The 13906-nt window shown below is 41.8% G+C and overlaps 1 protein-coding gene across 1 annotated transcript in view; it reads right to left on the reverse strand.

The window, feature by feature from the left end:
• ZDHHC2 (zDHHC palmitoyltransferase 2) overlaps positions 1-13906 on the reverse strand; it is a 193209-nt gene that overhangs the window by 37083 nt on the left and 142220 nt on the right. Inside the window, exons 4-6 of the mRNA XM_077279693.1 lie at positions 5694-5814; positions 2211-2280; positions 463-495 (exon numbers count right to left, since the gene is read on the reverse strand). Coding sequence (XP_077135808.1) covers positions 463-495; positions 2211-2280; positions 5694-5814 — 224 coding nt within the window. The remainder of the gene's footprint in view (positions 1-462; positions 496-2210; positions 2281-5693; positions 5815-13906) is intronic.

Genomic DNA, 13906 nt, shown 5'->3' on the forward strand with positions numbered 1-13906 from the left:
CTGCAAGACAATGAGTCCATGGAAAACATTGATCAGCACTCGGATGTCATCTGAGTGCAGTCTGAATTTTCATGGACTGACAGAATGGAGAAGGTGGGGACATTTTTTTCCATCTTCTGCTTATCCAAAGGAATCTTCAGATTAGCATAATCAGCCCGATTCTCTCAAATGAGCTTTATCGGTCTTTTTCGGAGCTTCTCTCAGCTGATTTATGAGGATAGACCACATCAAAGCTGAATGTGCAAAGAGAAAAAAGCCTGTCAAAGGAAAACGGTGAAATGTATTTATCAAAAAGGAATTTAAGTAAATTAAAAAAAATGTACCCAGAGATGCACAACCCCAATATGACCGAAAGGTACCAGTAAGGGTCCAGCTAGGCCCATAACGCCCCTATCAGTACACATGGCATATTACGGGTCACATAATTAGTAATCACTACCAAAATATTGAGCTGGCACTTACCAAGGACAATGGTGATCCATTTTCAAAATGCACCTAAAGGAAACAAAAAAGAGTAAAAGTGACATATAGTTCTTAATGAACACTAGCACCCCAAGGTCAGACCCCAGAACTCAGTCCCAGTGCGGACCCCCTCTAGCCTCCATTATTTTTCCCCTTTTCCATTGGCACTGCCATATTTGTCATACTGCTAATTCCAGCAGTTCATTTCTACACAAGATTATATATGCTATATGCTAATTTCTTTCTTTCTTGCACTGGTAGGAATTACTAAAAGTAACCAATATGTTGATTAGTTGTTGATATGTCGATTTGTTTTTAAGGGCCTTTAATAATGTAGATAGAATCTGACTGTTCACAGTGGGATACTATGGCACTTGATGTAAGCCCACGTTTTGGGTAAACGGTATAAGAGCATCTAATTGCAGGACTCCATGTGAAGCCACAGGTGAGTAAGCCGGCAGCTCTGTCCTCTTGTCCTATTAGGCCATATGGGCATGTAAGGGAGAAGTCCGCTGCTCGGCATCGCCTTCCAGAACATAAAGCTGCTCTGTACCATTCCTTCTTTGTGGAATCACCAGAGATAGCGTTCGGCTGGTCTGAATGAATGGAGCGACAGTGCACATGATCGACCACCTCCCCATTCATAAGGGGCTCTTCAAAGCCATGGTTCCTGGATCACTGGGGTCTCAGCAGTCAGACCAACCCAGCAATCGGGAAGTTATCCCTTACACCTTGGATAGGGAAAAGCTTCCAAACTTGAAAATAAACCTTTAAAAAGTTTCTTGAAGAATGAGAATGTAGCCCCTGATATAATTCAAACAGCAGCCCATCCTAGTAACGGGTCAGTACGGGCTGTAGACTGAATTCACAGCCGTGCTCCCGGCTGGTGACTGAGGTATGTGTGCTACAGCTCTGTCAGTTGAGACACAGGTCTCGGGAGCTGTGTGTCTGCAGTTTCCAGCCTATACTGACGAGTGACTAGGACCGGCTACTGATTTAGTTATATCAGCGATGCCATTGTATCTCTTTTTCAGAGAACCCATTTAAAGGAGGGATAGGTCATCACATGACAACTCCGACAGTACTCCGTACATGTGCAAAGCACACATGAGCCTGTGGACAGCACAACTGGTTTTACCGTGTATGCGCTGTGTGCCGTCGGGGCCAGCTTGCAATAACATAACCTGGCCTGAGGGAAGGCAGTGGAAGGGTCAGGGACGCAATATGGAGGAACAAATTCCCTTTCATTGCACCAATATAAAGATAGTAGTAGCACATGCCTCAGTGCATATCAGGCATATTCAGAAAACCAAATGGGTGAAAGAAGCGGTAACACAATCGGTAACTGACAAAAACCAGCCAGGCGACACCATTTCTGAACGACATACTAGTAGTTCTTTTTTTATTTTTTTGCACAGATCCAGAACACTAGAATTGTAAGAGACAATTTTTTTTTTCCCTTTGAACTCGATGATACTTGAGTGTTTCCCTCTTCAGTCACGTGGCCAGGTATAGATTTCCTCTCTGGCATAACCCAATTATTCATTGCTTATAATTACAGCTTTCTGGCTCCCATTCAATTCAAGGAAATCAACATCCACAAGGAGCGGTGCTGTCAGAATGCCTGCTGGCTGGGCAGCCCGCATCATTTCCCGATCTCACACACTGACAGCAATGAGAGCCCCGCTCCTCCTCCATCTCCGAGGCTTCTCATCGGGTACAAATGATCAGAGGAGAATGGCTCATACTTATCACAGACGGAGCAGTGATGACAGCGGTCAGGCTTCACAAGCTGGCATCTGTCACAGTATCTGATCGCTGCGGAAAAATAATCAGGGTTAATGCTCATTTTGGCAGCAAAATCGGTCCACGGATCTCAAAGTTTTAAGCACATTCTGTCGCTGTCTAGGATCTTATTATATTCTCACTGTCTTTGTTCTGGCAAAAGCTACCAGTGTTTTATAGCAAAGTAACTCCTGGTGACAAAGCGAGAGGCGTACGCTGGCAGCACATTGTCACATTGCCACTACAGAGCCAGCGGATATTACATACACCAAAGCTGGAGAATGGGCAGTGGCCCTGAATCAGCAAATATTAAAGGAGGCAGAAAAAAATATCAGAAACGCTATAAGAATTTATAACAGACGACATATGATAAACGTCTTTACACTGGATAACCCAACATCAGCTCCAGATAGTAAGAACAGCTGAGTATTTATAATAGAGAGCGGTCAAATGATTGTTCAGCTCTCTCCCGAACCCACCGTACTGAGCCGAGCGCCTGTGTCCCGTTAGAGAGCCACCCCCAGAGGCGTATCCCCACCTAACACAAGGTACGCTCACTGAGATTTTGTCAAAAGGATCTTTCTCTCCCCTGACATCATCTATTGGGGAACATTCAGGAAGCTCCCATACACATTAGATGTTTGGCCCATACTGCCGATTTTAACTTATCTTGTGTATACTGGGCCATTGAGTTATGGTGGTGAAGGCAAGTACTGATGGATGCTATATGCACAGAAGGGTCTCAGAACATAGGACATTCACTACTGTGATGTTCGGGACAGAGTAACAGAAAAGTCATAAAACCGCTAAACTCCTTCATGACCTTGGGATTTTCCGTTTTTCCGTGTTCGTTTTTCGCTCCCTTCCTTCCCAGAGCCATAACTTTTTTAATTTTTCCGTCAATTTGGCCATGTGAGGGCTTATTTTTTGCGGGACGAGTTTTACTTTTGAACAACATCATTGGTTTTACCATGTCATGTACTAGAAAACAGGAAAAAAATTCCAAGTGCGGTGAAATTGCAAAAAAGTGCAATCCAACACATGTTTTTTGTTTGGCTTTTTGGCTAGGTTCACTAAATGCTAAAACTGACCTGCCATTATGATTCTCCAGGTCATTACGAGTTCATAGACACCAAACATGTCTAGGTTCTTTTTTAGTGGTGAAAAAAAAATCCAAACTTTGCTAAAAAAAAAAATTGTGCCATTTTCCGATACCCGTAGCGTCTCCATTTTTCATGATCTGGGGTCGGGTGAGGGCTTATTTTTTGCGTGCCGAGCTGACGTTTTTAATGATACCATTTTGGTGCAGATACGTTCTTTTGATTGCCTGTTATTGCATTTTAATGCAATGTCGCGGAGACCACAAAAACGTATACTCACCTTCTGTACTGACGCTGTTCCAGTGGTGGCGGCACTCGTGTTCCCCGTGCTCCGGTCAGGTTGTTATGTCACGTGAGTCCCCACCTTCGGACATATAAATAATCAAGAGGAAGTGAGCAGCGAGAAGTATCTCTCATTTCCTCATACATCCAAAGGTGGGGACAGTGACGCCAGAGCTGATTGTGAGCGGGGCTTACGATCACATGACATAACCTCACTTGAGCCTCGGGAATGCAAGTGCCGACACCCCTGCAACGGTGCCAACATGTGAGGTGAGTATAAGTGTTTTTATTTTAACGGGGGCAAACATTAGCTTGAGAAGAGATTCTTCTAGTAGGTATGTCATAGGTCTTGTCCCTACATTTGATGCGGGCTCCAGCAATGAGCCCACATCTTTTCCGGACATGGCAGCTGATTTCATCAGCTGGCATGTGCCTCTAACAGCTGCGGGTGGAATTGTGATCCACCTGTGGCTGTTATCAAGTTAAATGCCACTGTCAATCTCTGATAGCATTTAACTTGCGCTTACAGGAAGCATGTAACAAACCCGGCCCATCGGTGCTCTTCTCACATGATCGCGAAGCGCCGATGGGTTGTCATGAAAGCCAGTGGTCTCCAGAAGACCCCAGTGCTTGTCATCGATGATCTCCTATGAACGCCGGCTCAGTGTTCATAGGAGAAATGCAATAATAGGCGATCAAAACATCGTATCTACCCCAAAATGGTATAAAAAAAACCATCAGCTTGGCATGCAAAAAAATAAGCCCTCACCAGCCCCAGATCCCAAAAAATGGAGACACTACGAGTCTCGGAAAATGGCGTCTTTTTTTTTTTTTTTTTTTTTACCATCTTTGCATATTTTTTTTCACCACTTAAATAAAAAAGAGCCTATACATGTTTGTATCTGTGAACTTGTAATGACCTGGAGAATCATAATGCCGGTCAGTTTTGCATTGCTTTTAGTGAACATGGTAAAAAAACTAAACAATTGTGGAATTGTATTTTTTTTTTACTATTTCTTTAGCAATTTCATGGCACTTGGATTTTTTGTCTCCCGTTTTCCAGTACAGTACATGGTAAAATCAATGGTGTCCTTCAAAAGTACAACTCGTCCTGCAAAAAACAAGCCCTCACATGGCCATATTGACTGAAAAATAAAAAAGGTATAGCTCTGGGAAGAACGGGGAAAAAACCAAAACAAAAACGCAAAATTGGAAAATCCCAAGGTCGTGAAGAGTTTACGAAACTGTAAATTATATTGAAAGGAATTTTTTTAAATTAAATTCTATTCATCTGCTTTTGAGTTAAAGCTGTTTTAGAAAAACACTGGTATGGTCATTATTACAGCTATCATGGGGGTTGCGATCCAGATTTCCTGGCGTGCCACATTGTGTTATACAATTGTGGTTGTTAACATTCTGATCCGATCCAGTGGCCATTTACAAGGAGTTTGGTCTGATTGAACTGAAATAGCTGAGATTTCTGCACGTGTAAATGCACCATGGGAACTAGATACTAGATTCCTTGATAAGGCGTTGATCCAGGGAACTAGTCTGATTGCCGTATGTGGAGTCGGGAAGGAATTTTTTTCCCCATTGTGGAGCTTACTGTTTGCCACATGTTTTTTTTTTTGCCTTCCTCTGGATTAACATGTTAGGGCATGTTAGGTTAGGCTCTGGGTTGATCTAGATGGACTTAAAGTCTTCCTTTAACCTTAATAACTATGTTACTATGAACTGCTTTAGCTGTCCATAACCTATCCATAACCTGTAACAGGGAGAGAGGTGCTGGTCAAATTATCTGTTCTCCAAAGAAGAGAACAGTCTCATCTTGGTCCAATAACACATATGGAACAACGTCTACTCATCCCAAGACACAAGGATTGGTAAAACACATCTGCAGTTTGAAGGTCTCTCTAACAAAATTGTCCTTCATCCCAGGACCCCAACGATACTGAGACATTTGAATTTAATTTAATTTTATTGGTCTCTCTGCACTTTGTAGTATTTAGTTAAGAAAAAAAATTAATGGAAAAAAAGGTCTACCTTTCTTACTGAGCAACATACCTCCTGACATGGTCCTGGTGTACACCGGAAGGTCCTTGGCTAGTCTTCTAAGGACGTCCTGTTGGGATTCTCCTCTAGGTTCTCTCTCTATAACCTCTTTGTCAGCATAAGACAGGTGAAACTAAAAAACAAAAATGAAAACCACATCCATTACTATTACCACGAATATATCAACCTCTTGCTCATTGCCTTCTACAGAATCTAGTCTGCAGACTACATGGACATGTAGAAGTTAGATTGTCGTATGTGGAAAATAACCACAGTTTTAGGGAACAATCCCACATCCACGAGGCTCCTTCACACTTTATATAGAAAATTCCTCTTTTTGCCAGATTTTTTTTTATTACGAAGCGACGCAGTGCTTAAGAGAAAAACGTAGCTGGAGTGATAGGTCTCTCCATGTACACACATTGGGACAGGTCTGTCAGCACAGCTGGGCGGATGGCGACAGGCAGCCGGTACCCGCATCTTGGACTAGTCACCTTGCCCCGGCTGCACTGTGAACTAAGTTTTTCTTTGAAGCACTGTATCATTTCAGAGTAAGACATGGATGTTTGTAGTGCAGGAATCGATCTCCAGTTCATGCTCCCTGTAGTTCTAGGCACATTCTGTCAAAAAACATACCATAATAAACCATATTAAAGGGAATCTGTCAGCAGGTTTTTGCCACCTAATCTGAGAGCACCATGATCTAGAGATACAGCCCCTGACTTCATACTGAGCTGCTTGCTGTAGTTTTGATAAAATCACTTTATCAGCAGGAGATTATCACTAGAGGACTAGTAAACCTGCTCCCATGCAGTTCTCCATATTCATGATCTCAGTAAAACCCTCCTACTCCACTGATTGGCAGTTTTCTGCCTATGAACAGTGTACACATAAATCTGCCAATCAGCGGTGTGGGCGTGGATATAGAAGTCAGCATTCAGAGAACTGCTAGATGTGTAGCAGGTATCAATACTGCAGCAATCAGCAGACTGCCACCACATCGTGCTACTCTCAGATGGGATGGCTAAAACCTCGTTCCTTTTTCCATCTAGATAATAATAATAATACTGTAACTAAAGCTTCTGCTCTAAGTACAATTGCAAATATAAGGTGAGCCCTAAAAATATAAATATCTTAATTTTTCTTAAGAGTAACTTCTTTTAACCTGCAGAATGTCCAGACCTACAATGCTACTTCGATTCCTGGGAATAATATTAATCTTGGGAAATCTCCACCAATCTTTATTACTGCTTACAAAAAAGATGCTTAAAGAAATTATCCGGGAAGTATTTCTCCCAGAAAATTATTGCAATTACACATGTTTTTTTATACACGTTTATTTCCTTTGTGTGTAATGGAACAACACAAAAAACAGTGTGAAAAAGGCAAATTTGACAGAATTTCACACAAAACCCCCAAAATGGGTCAGAAAAAATTGTTGGCACTTTCAACTTATTTGGTGGCACCCCCTTTGGAAGAAATAACTGCAATCAATTGCTTCCTATAACCATCAACAAGCTTCTTACACCTCTCACCTGGAATCTTGGACCACTCTTCTTTTGCAAACTGCTCCAGGTCTCTCATGTGAAGGTGCCTTCTCCCAATAGCAATTTTAAAAATTTCTCCACAGGTGTTCAATGGGATTTAGATCTGGACTACATTGTGGCCCAGAATTCTTTGGCAATGTTCAGATTTCATTATCCCTTGTACACGGTCAAGGCACCCAATGCCAGAGGCAGCAAAACCACATCAAAACATCTTTGAACCTCCACCATATTTGATTGTAGGTTCTGTATTATTTTCGCTCTAAGGCTTCATTCCATTTTTGGTAAACAGTAGAACGATATGCTTTACCAAAAATGTGTATCTTGGTCTCCTCTGCCCACATTTTGGCAAACTGCAGTCTAGCTATTTTATATCTCTGTCAGCAGTGAGGTCCTCCTGGGTTTTTGGCCATAGCGTTTTAGTTTATTCAAATGTGAACAGATAGTTCGCGATGACACTGAAGCACCCTGAGCCTGGAGGACAGCTTGAATTTGTTTGGAACTTGAACGGGGCTGTTTATCCACCATACAGACTATCCTGCGTTGCAACCATTATCAGTTTTTCTCTGCTGTCCACTTCCAGGAAGATTAGCTACAGTGCCATGGGTTGTAAACCTCTTGATTATGTTGTGCACAAAGGAACATTAAGATCTCTGGAGATGTACATGTAACCTTGAGATTGTTGATATTTTTCATCAATTTTGGTTCTCATGTCAGTCAGTTTTCCTCTCCTCTTTTTGTTCTCCATACTTAGTGTGGCACACACTGACACACAATGCAAAGATGGAGTCAACTTTTCCCCTTTTTATCTGGTTTCAGGTATGATTTTCATCTTGCCCACACCTGTTACTTGCCGCAGGTGAGTTTGAACGAGCATCACATGCTTGAAACAAAGTTGTTTACCCAGTATTTTGGTAAGGTGCCAACAATTTTGTCAGGTCTATTTTGGGGGTTTAAGGTGACATTATGTCCAATAAGCCATTTTTTCTCTTTTTTTTTGTGCTGTTGCAATACACGCAAAGGAAATAAATAAATATGTGTACAGGAAAATATATATAATTGCAATCACTTTCTGGGAGAAATACTTCATTTTCTGGAACAATTTATGTGTAAATATATATTGTAGGAAAGCCATGTAGGCTAAGGTTATATCCTAGCAGGTCCTGATTAGATGCACCTAGATAGCTATTACTAGAACCAGGCCATGTATTCACAAGTCAGTCAGCTGGAGAAGCTGAGCAGAGTGGGTTGTGTTGGAGCTGTTTAGAGACAAGCTAGAGCTCCCTGAGAAGAGTTTGCACAGGCCGAGTGCACCAAACTGCAAGTATCACTGGTTGGTATGAAGAATAGTTGTTTTGGGTGACCCCACTGAGAATAGCTCAGCCGTGTCTGAATAGCCATGGTCTGTATTATTTAGCTAGTGCCTGGACAAGGCTAGGGATTTTAAGTTTATGGCTCTGTTTTGGTGCTGTGCAACCTGTGGAAATAAACATTATACCGTGTGTGACAGAAAAAACTCTGTGGTTTTGTGTTCCAAGAGGCTACCTGAGAACGTTAGCCCCTACAGTATATTTATATGCATATATATTATAGGAAAGGATTGCTGATAAAAAACAATACTACATACAACAATTCTGTCCTCCCCAGGTCTAGCACTACCTCTTTGCTGCTGCTCTGGTCTTTGTTGACAAACTGCAGTGGTAACATTGTGACTACTGCAGCTAATCACTGGGCTCATTGGCTCATGCTGTCTACATTTCCACATCTACTGAGTCCAGAGATTGGCTTGACTGTTTATGTACACATTTCAGTAACTCTATAATAAATAATAATAATAATAATAATAATAACAATAATAATAAATCTGAGATAACCACTTCATTATATTGTTTAAACATACAATTACATTAGGTAGTAACCACTAGGGTTGAGCGAAACGGATCGGTCATTTTCATAAGTTGCCGACTTTTGGCAAAGTCGGCGTCTCATGAAACCCGACCCGATCCCAGCGTGGGGTCGGCCATGCGGTACGCGATCTTGGCGCCAAAGTCGCGTTTTGAATGACGCCTTCCCCGCCATTTTTTCAGCCAATTAATTGTGGGCAGCGTGATGACATAGGTTCCGGCCCGGTTTCTGCGGCGTCATAGAGCCATATTACCGGTTGGGGTGCAGTGATTTCCGGAGTCAAATACAAAGAGAGAGAGAGAGAGAGAGATATGAATGCACATTGACTTGCATTGGGTTTCGTGTTCCGGGACCGGAACCCGACTTTACAGTAGAATCGGCCGATTTCACACGATACGACTTTTGAGAAGGTCGGGTTTCACAAAACCCAACTCGATCCTAAAAAAGCAAAAGTCGCTCAACCCTAGTAACCACCTTCCCTATAATGGGTTGTCCAGGTTTTGTTTTTCAGAACTTAGACTGGTTTAAAGTTAAAAAAGTAACAGTATTTCCAGTGGGGACTACATTAGCGCCATTACTGGAGCTGTGGGGGGGTCGAGGAGGGAAAGTGTTATATCTTTCACTCTAGTCTGAAGAATTTGGGGGAAAAAAATCACCAAACAACCCATTTAATAAATCCAATTACAGAAATAAACAGTTGCTTAGTAACAACTTATTGCTGTGAAGTACAGGCCAGAAGTCTCAGGGACTGGAATCTGACAGCTCTTACATGTCCAGACCTTCGCACATCTGATGGCCTCAGAGACCTCAGTCATGAAAACCTCGTATTATATACGTCAATACTGACAAATTATCATTAAATCCATTCTGCTCGCTCCACACACAAATACATCAATCATGGTAGTAATTTGTGTAATGCAGTATGGCACATGGGTGGTAATGTTTGTCTTCCCTCTGGCAGATAAATCCAGCAGAAAGTGAAGACTTGGAAGCTCAGCGGTTTCCGTTTCTAGCATCTGATTCCCATTTAGCAGTCATAGTAAATATTTAATGCTACGCGAGCATTACTAGACGCCTATTTAATTCAATAGGACAGAATCACATAAAATACCAATACTCATAGTGCAAATGGCCACATAACGCTCAATAATAAATTATGCTAAATATGAAATTCACTGAATTCAGTAAGTACAAAGGCCAGGGCCTTCATATATTCAACAATTCTTGCAGTTCGGCCGGGGTCACACTTGCGAGTGTGATGTGACGTCCAAGAGGTAAAGGGGCATCTTACACCTCCAAAGCAAGTGGAATTATGCATTACCATGAACTATTGGACTGTAAAGGACCCAGATATTGTTATTTCACAGGGGCCTCTTCTGTCTGTTCACTCTTGCAGTCTACACTATAAAAGGCTGCAATAGGAACTGGGCATCTTCTTACAGATGCACTTCCATTCTTTTGTCTGGAACAGCACTCTAACATGATTGCAAAAAAGAAGAAAAGCCAGCTCACCTGCCATAGTTCGTGTGCGGAGCTTGGGTGTCATCCTGACCAGACGTAGAAACTGTAGAAACCAAGAGGAAAGTTCAGCTCCAAGTAAAACCAATGCGTTTATTTGACAAATAGATTTTTGAAAAATACATCCTTGTCATGGAAAAAAAATCTATTTTTCAAATAAACGCATTGTTTTTTACCTGGGGCTGGACTTTCCTCTTGGCTCCAACATGATTGTCTATCACACTTTGCGATTGTTATATATATATATACACACTAGCTGTACTACCCGGCTTAATAACTGCTGTTAGCAAAATAGAATGTGTTAACAAAAATTTATTCTGCACACAAAAACCACAAAACAAATAGACAGAAATGTAATTATTAAAAGGCTAAAACTAACCTAATAGAAGCATTTCACAACATATATTTCAACACCAGAGATATTCCACACAGATTTAACTAAATTGGCCAAGTAGTATGAAGTAATCTTCTACTACTTATTCGAGAGCCTTTTGATAAATGACATTCTTAGTTTTTCCTTCAGGTGCAAAGACGAACAAATTTTTGGCTGTTCCAACTCTTGAACAGGCCACATAAGGTTGACCATGAGAAAAGCATGAAGATTGAAAATCGATTCCAACTACTTTCAAGGACTGTCCCTGAGCCTTGTTGATGCACATAGCAAATGCCAGTCGAACAGGAAACTGGAGGTGTTTAAAATCAAAAGGCAAATCAGATGGAATGAGAGGAATTGTTGGAATGAAAACATCTTCTCCTGTGGCACATCCTGTCAAAATGGTTGCCTCAATTACATGTGGAAACAGGTTCTTAATCAAGAGTCTTGTTCCATTACACAGCTTTGGCGGATCCAAATTTCTCAATAGCAGAATAGGTGCTCCATGTTTTAGAAAGAGGTTGTGAGGAGGAAGTCCTTGTGGCTCTAAGGAATTGAGGAACTCAGTTGGATAAAATAATGCTTGAGCAGGGTCTATTACTCTATCCACTGACTTGTAGGTTGTGCACACACCTGAAAGGAGATTTAGAATTTGAAGATTGATCTTGTTGACGCTGTCATTTTTGGGAGCTAGAACAGCCCTTTCACACAGCCAGCCAGAATTTTTGAAGTGGAGTTGAATGTTTGGAAAAACCTTTGCCTTCAACTCCTCAATGGAAGTCACAAAGCAACAAAAGTTGCTTGGGAAGGTGATCTGTCCAGTGGTTGAGTTTACTGGTGGCTTGCCATCTCCAATAGTCAACAGCTGGCTCGAAAACAGTCCAGCAGAAACATCGCCTGTCATGTAGACCCTCATGTTTGTGTTCAGTGACATTTTCTTTACTTTTCTCCAAAGGTACGATGCTTTGAGGCAGGCATTGAGTTCGTCTGCAGGGGTTGATTTTGGAATAACAGGTAGTGTTTGGCGGAAGTCACCTGCCAAAACAACAACTACTCCTCCCATGATATATTTGTTGCCACGCAGGTCTTGCAGCAGTCTGTCCACTGCTTCCAGAGCCCTTTTGTGTGACATGGTGCATTCATCCCAAATGATGGCACTGCATTTTTGAAGCAATTTGGCCAGTCCTGATCCCTTGGCAATACTACACGCGGGGCTGTCACTATGAGACAGGTTAAGTGGTAGTATGAATGTCGAATGTGCTGTCCTGCCACCTTTTAAAAGCGTAGCTGCAATTCCAGAAGATGCCACTGCAAGTGCAATCTTTTTTTGTTGTCAACATTTTGCCAGGAGCAAGTTGATTACAAACGTCTTTCCTGTTCCACCTGGATCATCAAGGAACACAATCCCACCTTTGTTGGTTTCACTGAAACTTAAAATGTAGTTATAGGCGTCCCTTTGATCTGGTACCAATATTGGCTCGTTCTGAGACACAAATGCTGTCAGTTCATCAGTATTGTACTTTGTTTCTATGAAAATCTCCCTACACATTTGGATGCCTTCAGGATTTCTTATTGGAGCAGGCAAACCAAGCAACTGTAAGGCTTTTCCTGACATTGCTATGCACTGATCTTCAAGGAGCATTAAAGTTTCAATGAACATTTCCTCAGTGAAGTTGATGAGTTGCTGAGGATTTTCCCTTCTAATCTGCATGAGGATGTCCTCACTGAGATCAGTTTTGTACTTTGTCCAAATCTCAAGAGGATTTGAAATGCTGCAGGTTGTTTGAATAATAGCAAAGAGGTGTCTTAGTCGCTTTGGGAAAATCAGAAAATGATGTAGGGCCTTTGACAACATGAAGTAACATGCGCAGGTAGAAGCACTCTGCATTTGACAGATGAACAGTGTAGACGCGACCAATAGTATCAGTTGTTTTCACCCCTGGATAGCCTTCAATATCAAGCCCTCGTTTCCTCTGTTCCAGTGTTTTTCTGGAGGCATTCCAAGTGTAGTACTTTGGTAAATCACAGTAGAGAATTGTTTTTGCAAAAGGATCTTGTTGACACAGCTCAAAAAATGCCAAGAGGGTGGTCTTAGGAGCTGCTGCTGCAAAGTTTGCTGGGTTAAAATAAATTCTCTGTCCATTTTCCAAGTACACACTCAGATGCACAACTGGTGTGTAGCGCTCATGAATGGAGAATCCTAGTATTCTCCAAACAGCTTCATTGCTGCTTATGTACCTGCCCATCTGGAATGCCTCCACTTCATCAATAATAGGTCCATTTTTCTGGAGTTCAAAAACTGCTTGATCACTTCCTTTGTGGACATATTTGCAGATATACTTGATTGATTTCACAGAGTGGCAAGATTCAACATTTATGTGGGCCTGGAAGATTTTTGAGAGCAAAGGGTTGTAAGGCACTACCCACCTGTTGTCAATTTCTATCTCTTGGAGTGATGATCCGACACGCATTTTGAGCTTTGCTGTGAAACCACCATCCCTTGGCTTTCTTCTTCGGTAGACTGGATATACATCTTGTCCTGTTGGGGTTTCTTGGACCAGGGATCGTGGGTAATGCTTTGAACACCTGCCATCAATCATACAGTGAGAATTTTTGTTGAGACTCCCACACGGACCATGGATCATGTTTTTTGTGATGGTGTCAAACAGCAATGGGTCAATCTGAAGGTCTGGCAATTCGGAACTGATGATATTGTCAATTTCGGTAGGCTGTATTTTTTGCTTCAGCCAGATCAAGATGTGGGCACGAGGATTGTCTCTTTTTTGCCATTCAACTGAATACATCCAGCACTGCGTCTCACCATAAATATGTGATTTTGTGATGAGATTAGTCATTTTTGAAAGTTTATGTTTGAAAACCCGAGC

This window comes from Ranitomeya variabilis, chromosome 1 (genome assembly GCF_051348905.1).
Source record: "Ranitomeya variabilis isolate aRanVar5 chromosome 1, aRanVar5.hap1, whole genome shotgun sequence".
Taxonomy (NCBI): domain Eukaryota; kingdom Metazoa; phylum Chordata; class Amphibia; order Anura; family Dendrobatidae; genus Ranitomeya; species Ranitomeya variabilis.